Raw genomic sequence first — 14,923 nt, 5'->3', positions numbered from 1 at the left:
TTCTCCACACCTCAGTATTCCCACGTGGGACCCTCTTATTGGACTCCCAATTCCAGGAATCCCCTGCCACCCTCCCCCCCGCCACACACACACACACCAGGTGCCTGGAGGGGCTTGCTTGTCAGCCCACCCTGAGATACAATTAGGAGACGACTGGACAGGAGGTGTGGCCAAGGCACCTACCATTGAATGGGATCTGGCAGGACTGACCCCTCTGCTGATTGCTTCCTAAGGCTCACCAAGGTGCCAGGAGCTGGTGCTTAACCCTAGCATTAGTCACTTCCCGGGAAAGGCAAGGAGCAGCCTGTGCCACTCTCCCGGAGCCAGGACAGGTGAGTCAGGATCACAGATCAGTTCACTGGGCTAAAGGGTAAGAGAGGCCAGAGCTCCTGAAACTAGCTAGAGCCTTGGAGAGCAACAGTCATGGCCAAAGCAACAGGAAGTCTGAGCTGCTACCTGTTCCAGGGCACCACTATCTTACAACTTAACTCCTACCCCCTGCAGCATAAGGCTTCTTGTTTGGTCTTTGAGCATAAGCTCTGGAACCCCACAATGAGGCCCTAAAATAACCAGGAGAAGGAACATCTGGGCTCCTTCTGTCTTGCACTACGGTGGAGGGAGAAAGAGGGATGACTTAGTGATTTATTTTGGCACTGAGATCTAGGATGCCTGAGTCTCATTGTCCCTTTTTCCCAGTTATCTACGGTGCTCTATCCTGGTGCAAATGCATGCCTCGGTTCATATCTGAACAAACAGCAAAGGTGCCCTTCCCCCCAGGTTCTGTTTCCTTCTTCCTGACTTGAGTTCTCCACACTCCTGCCTTTCGCACCGTGGCACTCCATCCACCTTCACCCCCAGCCTCAAAGGAGACAAGAATAAAGTGGGCATAAAGACTTCCAGATGGTCTCCTCTGGTGACTCCCTCTGAAGAAATGAGCAGAGCTGAGCACAGCTAGTATGCTCACCTCTGAGCAGCACGGGGCTGCGGGCTTACCTTGGAGTGGAGCTTCGTGATGTCATGTCTCCGCTCAGACAGGTTGAAAAGCTGCGGAAGAAAAAGGAACAGAGGGTGAGGAAGGAAAGGAACGTGCTTGTAGAGGGAGAGCTGGAGGAAAGCACCAACTCGTTTGTTGGCCCCCAATGTGATTGCTTTCAGTGACACCTCTCGTGGTCCATAATACCAGCCCTTCCCTGACCCTGCGAGGGAAGAGAGACGCAAGCACAAGGCCCAGAAATGTGTTACTGCCGGGGTCCATCAAACTAGATCTAGATCTAGATCTCGATCTCTCTCTCTCTCTCTCTCTCTCTCTCTCTCTCTCTCTCTCTCTCTCTCTCTCTCTCTCCTCTCTCTCTCTTCTTTCTGTCTCTCTTCCCCCTCCTCTGTCTCTCTCTGCTTTCTGTCTCTCTTCCCCCTCCTCTGTCTCTCTTCTGTCTTTTCTCTGCCTCTGTCTGTTTCTCTCTGTGTGTCTCTGTCTTTCTATCTCTGTCTCTGTCTTTGTCTCTGTTTCTCTGTCTCTGTCTCTCTTCCACCTCCCTCTGTCTCTTCTCTCTGCCTCTGTCTCTGTTTCTCTCTGTGTGTCTCTCTATCTCTGTCTCTCTGTCTCTTTGTCTCTGTCTCTCTGTCTCTTTGTCTCTGTCTCTGTCTCTCCTCTCTGCTTCTCTGTCTCTGTCTGTTTCTCTGTCTCTCACTCAACTCTCTCTCTCTCCCTCCCTCTGTCTCTCTCTGTCTCTTTTCTCTGTCTCTGTTTCTCTCTGTGTCTCTGTCTTTCTGTCTCTCTCTCTTATACACACACACACACACACACACATATACCCCTTGTATGGACTGCATTCATGCACAGAGACACACATTAAGTAAGGAGAGTGTGACACACTTAAATTTGACCTCCAAGACATGCTCACTTTCACACCTTCATACAATCACGATTCTGCAACACCTACCCACACCTACAAAAAGACCCCCAGACATGCACCAGACACACAACCTTGAACCCAGAATCCCCTGTCCCATTTCAGTCATGAGACTCTCTTCTCCACAGCACAGCTCTTAATGCAGAAGCCACAAGAAGTAATTAGTATTAACAATGATGATGGGGCAGCTAGGTGGCACAGTGGATAGAGCACTGGCCCTGAAGTCAGGAGGACCTGAGCTCAAATCTGGCCTCAGACCAAAACACTTGACATTTACTAGCTGTGTGACCCTGGGCAAGTCCTTAACCCCAACTGCCTTAAAAAAACGATGATAACAACAATGGTATGTAGCACTTTAAGCCTTACAAAGTGCTAAATATATATGATCTTATTCGAGTCTCATGACACATGAAATAGGTGCTTTGTTATCTGCAATTCACAACTGAGGAAACTGAGGCAGGCAGAAGGTAAGTGACTTGCCCAAGGTCACACAGCCAGTAAGCTGTGTGAGGGAGGATTCAAACTCAGGTTTTCCTGACCTCAGCTCCAACTAGGATACCTAGTCAGATGAGATAATCCCAAGGAGCTGACCCCAGCAGCCTGGAAACAAGTAGTCCACTATGGTCTCTGCTTTGGTGAGAAGGATCTTAGGATCACAGATTTAGAAGTGAGAGGGACCTCAGGAGCTCTCTACCTCTCTTTTTTTTTTTTACATATGAGGAAACTGAAGTACTCTAAGGTTAAATGACTATCTTTTTTTTCAATTTTTAAAAATATCTTTATTTTTCCCAATTGCATGTAAAACCAATTTTAACACTCATTTAAATTATCTCCTTCCCTTTCTCCCTTCCTCCCTCCCTGAGACAGTAAGCATCGGAGGTAGGTTACACATATGCACTTATGCAAAACATAAGGTTAAATGACTTTCCCAAGGCCACACAGGACGTGTGAGAGGTGGCGTTTGAACCTAGGCCCTCCATCTCCAGTTCTTTCTACCCAACAATGGGCAAGAGAACACATGAAGCTGGCGACATTATAGACAGAAGGTCAGAAAGGCAGGCAGAACCTAGGACCAAGCAGAATCATGGGCTCTCCCAATTGGAAAAGACTCCATATACTAGCACCTCCTACTGGTGGCCAGAATTCCTTCTGCATCATCCCGAATGGCAGGAAGTCTGGTCATCCAGCTTTTACTTCCATACTTCTCGTGACGGGAAGCTCACCCTTTTACAAGGTAACCCACTTCATTGTGGGATAGTCCAGTTTGTTAGGTAGTACTTCATTAAACTGAGCTGAAATCTACCTTTCTGAAATTTACAAACACTGGTCCTTCTCTCTGGAGCCACAAAGTCTTACTGGAGTAATTCACATTGACACAGTGCCTTAAGATGTACACGGCGCTTTCCTCACAACTACCCTGCAAACTCGGTAGAACAGGTGTTTTTATCCCAATGCTACAGATGAGGAAACTGAAGCTTGCCCCAGCCCCACAACTAGCAAGTTTCAGGGCTGGGACTCAAACCTCCTGATTCTAAAGTTCACTGCTCTTTCCACTCAGCCACACTTCTTCATGGATGCATCCATCCTTGAAGCCAGTAAACAAGACCCGTTCCCAGTCCACCAAGACTTCTCCCAGCTAAATCTCCCCACTTCACTCAAGTGTTCCACATGACCATTCGCCATTCACCATTCTTGCATTCTTGCCCCCATCCTCTAGACTGGCTCTTAATAACTGATTCTGAACTTTGTGGAGTTAACAAGGTAGCTGCTGTCAGTCTCAAGAGTTACTGACTTCAAACGTGAAATAATACCTATAGGATAGAAAGGCAGAAGATAAAGTAACAAGCAGGCAGAGAAGGCATCAACTTTAGAGATGATCAAAAGAAAAAGAAGGCACAGCCCAATGGATAAATAAAGGTGTAGACGAGATCGCCTTCCCCTCACCAGGTAATTGCCCCCGTGTTTGGACTTGAGCATTTGGGCCACCTCCCGGATGTTGTTTCGGAAGTTCTCCTCATCGGTGGTGCTAGGAAAAGAGACGGAAATGATCCTCTCCGTCACATACACTAGGTCCAGCTCACAGCTGTCCTCCATGGTCTGGGTGATGCTCATATTCCTGAGAAGACAAGGGAGAGAGGGGGGAAGGCAATGGTCAAAGCTCAGCGTCTGAGACACCCAAACGCTCCCATAAGCATCTCCACCCCACCTCGGTCAACAACTCAAGAGCACTACAGGCCCCGGTGGACATGCCAAGACAGGGCTCTCCCTAGAGCTCTTCCAGGCTTGACTAACATTATGTGGCACAACAGAGCTTGGGGGAAGGACAATATTGTAAGGAGAGGGTCAGAGACTGGAGGGGTCCTGGAATGGGAGAAAAATTAGATGGTTTGGTAGAAAGAGACAAGGGCTGGAACAAGAGAGGTAGGGCTGAAAGGGACACTGAAAGAGAGAGACAGGATGTGGAGGGAGGGACATAAGGAGAAAGGTAAGAACTAAACATATTTCTGCACAACATGCAAATTTTAGGCTTGTCACCAGCTCCTTGGTCCTGGCCTCTACCCCCGGGGAGTTCCTGAGGTCAATGACAGGGCTAGAATTGGCCAGGGATCCAGGTACAGAGTACTCTCTCTCTCTCTCAAGGCACTGAGATCAGCCCTCCTGGCTGTCAGAGAGAAGGCCTGAGGGAGCTTGCGTGCAGCAGGCAAGGTTAGATAAGGAGAAGGACTCAAAAAAGGTCAGTACCGAAGAGGGGCACACAAGCTCAAGGCACCTCCTAAAATTCAGCTTCCTGTTGCCCTCTCCCCCCCTCCAGGTACCCACCCACACTGCCTGCAATGGAGAAGAGTCCTTTTCAGGGAGGGATGAGCGACACCCCTCACCTGGGCCCCAGGTGAGCCACGCCACAGCTTGCATTCCACCTCTCCTCTCAGCAGCCTCCAGCCCATTGTTCCTGCATGCCTCTGCCCCCCTCACCTCACTGAGGCTGCTTCTTGGCAGCCACATGCCTTACTCCTAAGGACAGTAAGAATGAGAGCTGAGTCTGAGCCCATTGGAAGTGGGAGGAAGGAAAGGGGCCTCTCACATGGCAGACAGCCACAGCACCTCTGTATTCTCAGATAAGAGGGCAGCCAGCCTGGGAGGTTTAGCCCTCAACCACCAATGGCAGTGCCCAGAGTCAGGGGCAGTGAAGCTGGAAGGTCATATTCTGCATCGTGAGGCTCCTCCCCTTCCTCCTCTTGAGTTGGGGCTGAGAGATTCCATTAGAGACTAAAGAGTAGTACAAATAAAGGAGAGAGAGCTGGCATGATAAGTAGGACTCCTGGGTGTAATTCCAAGTTCTACCCCTTTTTACCCCCAGATTCCACCCCACCTCCTGCCTGAGTCAGAATCACCCAGGATTTCAGTTTCTCCATCCATGAAATGTCACACTATATAGGCAGCAATGTTCACACTCATTCTCCCTGCCTTCAAGCAAGATAGTGAGCACCCACCTAGAAGGTGGAAGAACATATGGGTTTTCAGGCTTTGTGGGGCTCCTAAAAGTTCCAGAACCTGAAGATGTGCAACTTGTCTGAGAATCAATCATCCAACCAATCAACTATTTATTAAGTACCTACTGTATGCCAGGAATGGCCTAGGCACCAGGGATAAAAAGACAAGGAAACCAACAGTTCCTGCCCTCATGGAGCTTACATTCTATGCCTCTAAAGCCCCTGGCCTATGTCCAATGAGCACAGCTCTCCAGTTGGAGGTTTGGAAATTAGGGAGAGAAGTCTTTCCCTGGGGTAAAAATAGGGTCAGATTGGGAGAAAAGGGTTGTTGTAGAGAGACCCCAGGGAGTCCAATTTGGGTATTCTTCAACTTTCATCTCTGTTCTTGGACCTTTCACAAGCACTCTCTGAAGATAACTCATAATAATAATAATAGTTATATATTGATTTAAGGTTTACAAAGTACTTTGCATATATTTTCTCATTTGATCCCCACAACTCTATGAGGTAGATGCTTTTATTATCTCCCTTTCGTAGATCTAAAAACTGAGGCTGAGAGAGAAGAATTAATTTGCCTAGGAAGTATCTAAGGAGGGATATGAATTCACATTTTGCTGGCTCTTGAGTCCACTGATCTAACCATTGTAATATACTGCCTCCCTTTTATGCCACCTGCATTAAGACATCTCTCTCCCTAACACAAAGATGGTTTTGTAGATCCTGTTGCTTAATTTGAGTACCAGGTCTGCCGTAGGTCTCCTGAATCAAGGTTCAGGGGGCATACATAAAGGTCAAAGAACACCAATTCGTTAATTCCCTCCTTCCAGTCAATGATGACTGACTTAGATGCGAAGCGCCATGATTTTCCAAGCAATGCTTTTCCAACCCACCTGAAACTAACTCTCTCAGCTGGGTAATCTGGGCATCTGGGTAGCAGATGTAGTAGATTAGCAGAAAACTCCCCTCTCTCTGCCCATGAGGAAAGGGAGGGGGTACAAAGTTGGATGGCAGATGACTGCGTTTGGAGAACTGGTTTATATGCAGCAGACACTTGCTGTACCTGCCCCCCAAACCTCAGGCACTCTTCCAGGGAAGATGATGAGATGCCTGGATTACTTCGGTATAATTTTTTTGCCTCCCAATGTTCTTGGCACTTTCCAGCTTTCGCCGTGACAAAAAAGATGAAACATAGATAGATTTCAAGATAGCTAGATGGATAGGGTTGACTTCATAACTTGGAGTCATGAAGACCTGAACTCAAATCCTGCCTCAGACACTTACTGTGTGACACTGAGTAAGGTCTTTCTGTTTCAGTTCCCCCATCTGTAAAATGGGGATGATAGCATCTACCTAATAGGGTTGTTCTGAGAATCAAACTATTAAATGAGATAACATCGCGAACCTTAAAATGCTATAGGAATGCCAATTAATCTAAGCTCTTCTACTTGACTTCAAAATCTTCAAGTGTAGAGATCTAGGGAGCTTCTTATTTATTCTTGTATTTCCCCCACCCCAGGACTGAACACAGTGGTCTTCACAAGCAAATGAACGAATGAAAATGGCCCCAGGAAAGTCCATGGAGAGTTCAAGGAGGTTTGTTGGTATCAGGTGGAAAGCAAGGAGACTGAAGTCAATCCATAGCTTACCATGAGTCTTCAGCCAAGTCTCAATCTTTCTCCATGACTCTTCTATCAAACAAGGCTAAGAACTGGCTCATTCTATAGCTCCCTTCACACCCAGGAGTGTCAGTAAACCAGTAGTATCAGTAGTATTAATATAAAGGGGACAAACTGATGGGAACCGTGGACAGAAAAGCCGATAGCCAAGATATATGGCAGTGGAAGAGGAAGAACAAGCTTACTGAACCTAACAGAAAAAAAGGGGACTCCTGATGAAGGCAAGGCACCTCATCCATCCCTCTACCCAACCACCTGAGCTTCTCTCCTGCGATTAAGGTTCTCCAAAGCAATAGAGGTTGTGTGTAGCCTCCCAAGGTGGATCCCCATCCTGGCAGCAGAAGAACCTGGAGGACAGAAGGTATCTTTTGGACACCTCAATTAAATCCCTTCCACTGATCATTTTCAGGCAATGATCATCAGTCCATCCTTGGTCTCATCGTCTCTGGTTTACCCATCCTGTGTAACACGAGGTTGAGCCCTAGAATCAAGATGTCAGTGACCAGTCCATGGCACCAGCCTCAATAACCCTCCCACAAATCTCCTTTCCTGGTTTTCCCGAGGTTGGCATACCTGACAGTCTGGGGCCGGAGCTGGGGGCTCTTGGTGATTTCAGTAGAGCCCTAGAAAACAAGAAAAGAGAAACCAAAGTATCCAGCTGACCATCAGTGAAGACCGAGGGCTGATGATGGAACCAGATCTAACCTTCAGAAATACACCATACCCAATGCTAAGATGCCATCCTCTAATAGTCAGGGCATTGCATTTGCAATGAGAAGACCTGGGGACAAGCACTGGGTCTGTTGACAATCAGTAATTATAGGATTTGGAGCAAATTACTTGTCTGTGACTCAGTTTCCCCATCTGTAAAATGAGGCAGTCAGACTAACTGGCTGTATGGAAGGAAAAGGATGATGGGTCTGGAAATAGAGGTCCTTGGTTCAAATTCTACCTCAGGCTTTTAGTATCCATATAACCTTGGGCAAGTCACAAACTCCTTGTGCCTCAGTTTTCTATATCTGTAAAGTGGAAATTGGACTACATGGCATCTGAGGCCCCTCCCAGCTCTAGATCATATCCCTTTCCCATGCAGCAATCTTCCTATAACCAATAATCGTATGACATTCAATGAAGGCCCTTCAACATCTTTCCTGTCCTGTTCCCAATGCTCTCCAACCTCCCAATGTCCTTCCCAAACTATGGTACCCAAATCCAAGTATGACATTACAGATTCAGCCTAACCAAGGCAAAGCACAAGGCAGGCCCACCTCCTCATCCAAGGTCATCTTTTTTGGTTTCTACCTCACAGATACTAACTCAAATTAAGCTTACAGTCCACTAAAACCCTCGGATATTTTTCAGACAAAGTTCTATCTAAACCATACCTTCTCCCTCCCATTCTGCACTTGTGAAGTTGATTTTTTTGAATCAGTGTGTAAGACTACATTTACACAAGGAAGTTGGGTGGTATGATGCCTGGAGTCAGGAAGATCTGAGTTCAAATCAAAACTTACTAAGCTCTGTGACTATAGGCAAGTCACTTAACCTCTATCTGCCTCAGTTCCCTCAACTATAAAATGGGGATAATAATAATGCCTATCTCCCCAGGACTGACTTAAATAGTATTCGTAAAGCACTTAGCATGGCATAGCATACATAACAGCAAATGCTAAATGTAGCCTTTCAAGTTTTCTTTGGATCCTGACACTGTCATCCACAGGGTCTCCCTCCTAGTCTCCAGTCAAAAGTAAATTTGATAAACATATTACCTGTGCCTTTATCAAAAACACTGATAAGGGGCCCAGTACAAATTCTGTTGCCATCCTACTAGGGACCTCCCTCAAAGTTAGCATTTGAGCATTAAAAACTAATCTTTGAATTCAGTCATCCAACGTGTTCTGAATATATCTAATTGCATTAAAGTCTAGCTCACATTTCTCGAGAAATTTCTAAGAGAACAGTATACTGTTGTCTGATAGTGAAATGGGCCACTTTGAGAGGTAATGAGCTCCCTGTCATTGTGTGTATGTAAGCAGAGACTGGATGACTGCTTATTGAGGAATCAGGAATCATAAATTTAGAGCTGGGAAGAGACCTTAGATGTTTCACACATGGGGAAACTAAGGCTCATAAAACAAGCTCTCATTTTATTAAGCCTAAAATCCTAAGAAGCATACAGATGGAAATATATAATATATGAACCCTAAAAAGCATATAAATGGATGTATAATATGTGAACCAGCAGCAAGGAATGGTTCTGTAAGATTCCCAAAATGTCTCTTTATCTGTTGTCTCCCCCTCCCAAATACCTCCTCTTCTTCCCCTACTCTCCCATGCACTCAATTCCAGAAATACCTGCTGATGCTAATTTTGGGAGCCTAGCCTAAGCTTGGATCCTCAGCACACCTGTGCCCGAGTATTCTGGATCGTGAAATATGATTGACAAGGCAAACAACCAATCACTCGATACACATTTACTTAGCTCCTGCCATGAGCCAGGTACAAAGGCAAAAATGAGAGCCCTGGCCCCTAAGAAATATATATGCTATAAGGGCTCCCCAGAGTAATTATACACCCTTTAACTCTGTGGGAAACCCCTACCCCTCAAAGTCCTCATACCCCTGTGACATTCCATGGAGAAATGCAGAATCAGACCTCACAAAATTTCCAGTCCAAAGGACTCCATTCCCAATTTAAGGTTGGCATTTCCTCAAATAGTGAGCACAGAGGTGCACAGCCCAACACAGATTCCCCAAGACATCTGCTCCCATTCATGTGTTCACGTTGGTCTAAGTTTCTCTGCAATCCACATTTCCCCGACCACCAAATCCCAGCCACCTCTAGCATGAGACAATTTCAATATGGTAAAAGAATGCTATTAGAATCACGAAACACCAGAGCCTCCTACATGAGATCAGGTCAGCCAGGCTGAGCCTCAAGGAGCCTCAGTCCCTTACCACAGCAAAGATTACAGGAAATGGGGCACAACATTAGTTCAGTGCAAGGAAGAACGTCATGACCAGGACTCTTATCAAACACTTAATCTGCATAAATGGTGGGTGAGGAAGAGTCATGAGATTTCTCTCTAGAGCTTTCTGGAAAAGAGGTTGCTGCTCATAGATCTGAGTTCAAATCTACCTAAAGCCAGAGGCTCCCTGCCCAAAATCATAACCTTACACTTTTAAGATGCCAAATATTCTCCAAATATGAGTAAAAAGCATAATAATAACATACAATAAATAAATGAATAATTAAAACATGATAATTATAATAATAACTCATTTCTATAATGTGTCAAGATTCACTATAAGGTAGGTAGGACTAATAGCATTAGTCTCATTTTACAGATGAATAAACTGAGGCAGAAGGAGGTAAATTGACTTGCCTAAGGTCACACAACTCTGAAGTACCAGGACTCAAACCCATGACTCTTTCTCTATACTCAGCTAACATGTAGGAGCCAAAGGAATGAGGGGCTGTAAGGCCTCATCTCTAGTACTTCTGCCCCAAGGCCATGCCTCACACTCATTCAGAGGGACCTCACTAGTACTACCTGTAGCATTATGCTTCCCAGCCCATAATAAATAACCATGGATGAATGTAGATCTCGTTATAAGAAGGAATAAGCATTTATGAAGCGTCCTAAGCACTTTACAAATATTATTTCATTTGATTTTCACCATTACCCCGGGAGGTAAGGCTATTATTATTAATAATAATAATAATATCAGTTGGATGGTATTATTATTATCCCCATTTCACAGTTGAGAACACAGACACAGACAGAGGTTAAATTACTTGCCCAAGGTCACACAACTAGTAAATATCTGAGACCAGCTTTGAACTCAGGTGCCCCCAACTCCTGGGGGTGGCTAGGTGGTGTACTGGGTCTGGAATCAGGAAGACTCATCTTCCCCAGTTCAAATCTGGCCTAAGACACACTGCCTGTGTGACCCTGGACAAATCACTTCACCCTGTTTGCCTCAGTTTCTTCATCTGTGAAATAAGCTGAAGAAGGAAATGGCAAACCACTTCAGTATCTCTGCCAAGAAAACCCCAAGTGGGGTCACAAAAAGTAGGACTTGACTGAAAAACAACTGAACAACAATAAACTGCTTGACTGCAGGACGAGCACTATATCCACAGCATGAGCTAGCTACCTTTAAGGTATGTAGTTTCTCTTCCACAGTCCCCTAATTTTGAACCAAAAGACCTGGGTTCAAATGCTAGCTCTTGCCATTAACTAGCTATATTTCACCTATGTATCCTAGCTATATTAGTCACTTAATCTCTCTGGGCTTCAGTTTACTCATCTGTAAAATGGGGAAGAGGTGCTGGGTTAGATAATCTCCAAGATGTCTTCTAACTCTAAAAACCCATGCTCCCATGCCTCCCCTCTAGTCTCATAAAGAAAATCAGAATCAGCTTGATTCCTTCAAAACTAGCAGCTCCATGACCCACTATCCCCTGATTCTCTGTCTCAGCACAAACGCTGTTTGGTTCCTTACTGTTTTAGAAATCTTCTTCCAGGGTACCCCATTCATATTTCCTCTGCCCCTAAGTCTGGGTGTTCTTCACCTCACGTTTGATAGCCTGATCACTCCTTTCTAGACCCACACTCAATCTGCTGCCTTGTCCCTTCCTTCTGGTCTCAGGTTCCTTTTTCTAACTCCATCCTGGGTCCGTCCCTCCCCAGCTACCCACACACCATCTCTTACTCCCGAGGGGGCCCACCCACCTCCAATTTCTCAGGGGAACATGTTTAAGGACCGGCTATGACTCCTCCTCCTCTCCTCACACTGCAAATAGAAACCGGTGGAGCCAAATCCCCTAAGTCTTTCCCCACTTTCGATATAAACCTTCCTGCTTCCAAAGCACCCCTCTCTGAATCCCCCCACATACATGATCCAATGAGATAAGATAGGAACAAGAGAAGGAAACTCTCTAATGTTTGAAGGGGAAAACTGAGGCACAGAAAGTGGTAAAGGGACTTACCCCAATCACCTAAGAAGTTGATAACAGGCAGGTTTTCATTCCTGGCCAGCATACCTGGACCCCTCCCCGGAGAGCCTGCCTAAGAAATGAGCCACCCCCACCTCAGCCAAGACGCTCCCTCCTGTCTCTGGAGAACAGAGGCTCTCCTTTCCAGAATTTCAGCCCTCGGGAAGAAGGGCGGGGAGCTAAGAGGGTTGTTGCCTCCAGGACCTTGTTGGCACCCGAGAGAGTGAAGCAGCAGCAGCAGCAGCTGCTGCAGCAGCAGCAGGGAGGAGAAGGAGGAAACAGCCAAGCTGAGCTGTCAGAATGGAAAGTTTCTTTGTATACACAACCTCTCTGGTCTTGAGGATTGGGACTTGCATGGGGCCAGCCAGGAGGAGGGACGAGGGAGGGTTTGGGTTGGGTTTCCAAGCCCCAAACCAAAGCAAGAGTTTCCAAAACCACCACCACCCCCTACTGCCCCCACCCCCAGCATCCCCCCGTCCCTCCCACTCATTCAGGGGAACACAGAAACCCAGCACCTCATCCATCTCCTTCTTTGTGGTCCCTGATGAGGAACTGCTGAAAGTTCCCATGCCCCTATCTGGGCACAGGGCCTCTGGGGCTGTCCCCGATCCACAGAGCAAAGTGGTTTTTATCTATTGCTGATCCGAAGCCACTTCTGGGCTGAGCCACAGCAGATGCTTTGAACAGCTGTTGACCGTGGCTGCGGCTGTGGCCACGGGGGTGGACAGAGTCCCAGATGATGGGTACCAGGACTGGTGCATTAGAAGAAGACAGTATAATGAATGTAAAGGAGACCGTGATGGGAGTCGGTGATGAGGAGGGGAGGAGGGGGGACCGAAGGAGCAGGGGTGAGGGTTAAACAGGAGACCTGGCTCCTGTTTTCTTCACCTCCCTCTTCCGGACATTACAACATACCACATTCCTCAGACTCCCCACCCCGAAAAAAAGCCAAGCAAGATAAATAAAAACCTGGCCCAAACAGAGTCGGGGCCAAGTGACCTCCAGGGGTGATAAGACTATGGCCAAAATCCTTCTGATAGGTTAAGGACCCTAAAGAGGCTGCAATAGAGGGTGGGGAATACGGGGGGGGGCAGGGAAGACACCAAGAAGGGGGGAGGGGGAGGCAGGGAGGAGGGAGGGAAGGAGAGAGACTGCTCCAAGCAGGAGCCCAGGACAGTGATCCGAGTCACCCAGAAAAAGAAGACAGACAGACACACAGACAAATGGATCCCTGATGAATCACTGGGCTGCTCTCTCAGCTTCCTGTTTTCTGCAGTTTCCACCATGTGACGGGTGTTGGCAAAGAGCTGGACTGCGTGGGTATTGTGTACATTTGTGGGGTAAACAAATACATGCTGGGGTGCACACACATACATGGGCATGGAAAACCTACTGCTGGAAGCCTATGAGCTAGAATTACTATAAAGGTAGCCATCTCTCCAGCTGGCATATAGGAATTTTGTATTAAAGGGTAGGGTGCATGGGGCTCCAGAAATGGTGATGGAGTTTATATGCAGAACTGAGGACAGAGGAATGAAGCCAGGGTCTAAGAGTCAACCAATCAACAAGCATTTATTAAGCACCTAAAAGGCAAAAATGAAACAACCCCTGCCTTCAAGGAGTTTCCACTCTATTGGGGGAAAACAACATATACGCATATAAGCAAATACAAAGTATGTAAAAAGTAGACACATGGTCATTTCAGAAGGAGAGGGGTTGGCAGCTGTGTGAAGAAAGGCTTTGTTATAGGAGGTGGGGGTCAGGAGGCAGTGAATTTGCGGCATGAGATCATTGCAAAAGCCTGGAGAAAGAAAATGGAATGTTATGTGTAAGGAATGACAAAGACAATTTGGCTGGAACATATAGTGGGTAAAGGGGAATGATGTGTGATAAGTCTGAAAAGGGCCTCAAAATAATTAATGCCCTATTGAATTTCTAGCACTCATCATCCCCAAAGCATACCTGCTCTCACACACCCATGAATACTCCACAGAATCAATTATATTTGGGGCTGATAATAATAATAATAATAATAATAATAATAATAATAACATTTATATAGCACCTACAATGTGCTAACTACTTTACGTATATAATCTCATTAGAATCACACATGCATGAGCTCAAACGTCAGACACGCACTTACACCAATGGACTTACAAAATGTCAGGCAGATTTACAGAAGATGCCAACAGAGTGACTATGTTAAACTGTACATTCCTATACACAGGCATGTTTATAGAAAAGTGCACAAGAATGAGCATCTTACACAGTTAAGTACAAACATATGCAATAATTCACGATCAAAGACGGGTTAATCCGTCAGTTAATCCATATGTTAAAATGGGAAAGACAATGCTGACCTGTTCCCATGCCCAGCCAAATCAGGACCCCATTGAAGAACAGTGGCATGGCAAATACACTCCATGATCAAAATGATCCTTTAAAAATACCATTCAACTCACTGATTACAAGTTTTCTATTTTTCTTTGAGGATTTTGAAATGCTTTGACGACATGATTTTGTTCTCAACATCGTAGGATTTTAGACTAAAAAAAGGCCTTCCTGGTCATAGGATCATACATTCAAAGCTGGAAAAGCTATTAGAAGCCATAGACCTTTCCCAATCACACAGACAAACTGGGTTCTCTCCTAGGCTGACAGTTCCCCAAGGAAAAAGATTCTAGTATCATCCTAAATCACCCATTATCTCACACCTCTGTCAGTAAATTCCCATTAATCAACATCTTATTTCCATCCTTCCCTCAACATTTCCAACCAATTCCTTTTGAGCTCCGTCTTTATTGTGCTTGGAAAGCATCTTCTCACTTTCTTCCACAGAATA

At 46.0% G+C, this 14,923-nt stretch overlaps 1 protein-coding gene across 1 annotated transcript in view; it reads right to left on the bottom strand.

Moving 5' to 3' along the window:
• TNS1 (tensin 1) overlaps window positions 1-14,923 on the bottom strand; it is a 326,151-nt gene that overhangs the window by 125,378 nt on the left and 185,850 nt on the right. Inside the window, 3 exon segments of the mRNA XM_021002764.2 lie at window positions 994-1,044; window positions 3,855-4,026; window positions 7,651-7,700. Of these exon segments, the coding sequence (XP_020858423.1) occupies window positions 994-1,044; window positions 3,855-4,026; window positions 7,651-7,700 (273 nt within the window).

This window comes from Phascolarctos cinereus, unplaced genomic scaffold (assembly GCF_003287225.1).
Source record: "Phascolarctos cinereus isolate Bilbo 61053 unplaced genomic scaffold, phaCin_HiC Scaffold_7;HRSCAF=346, whole genome shotgun sequence".
NCBI classification, from domain to species: Eukaryota; Metazoa; Chordata; class Mammalia; order Diprotodontia; family Phascolarctidae; genus Phascolarctos; species Phascolarctos cinereus.
The sequence above is the reverse complement of the archived record's forward strand: the minus strand, read 5'-3'. Positions and strand labels throughout refer to the sequence as shown.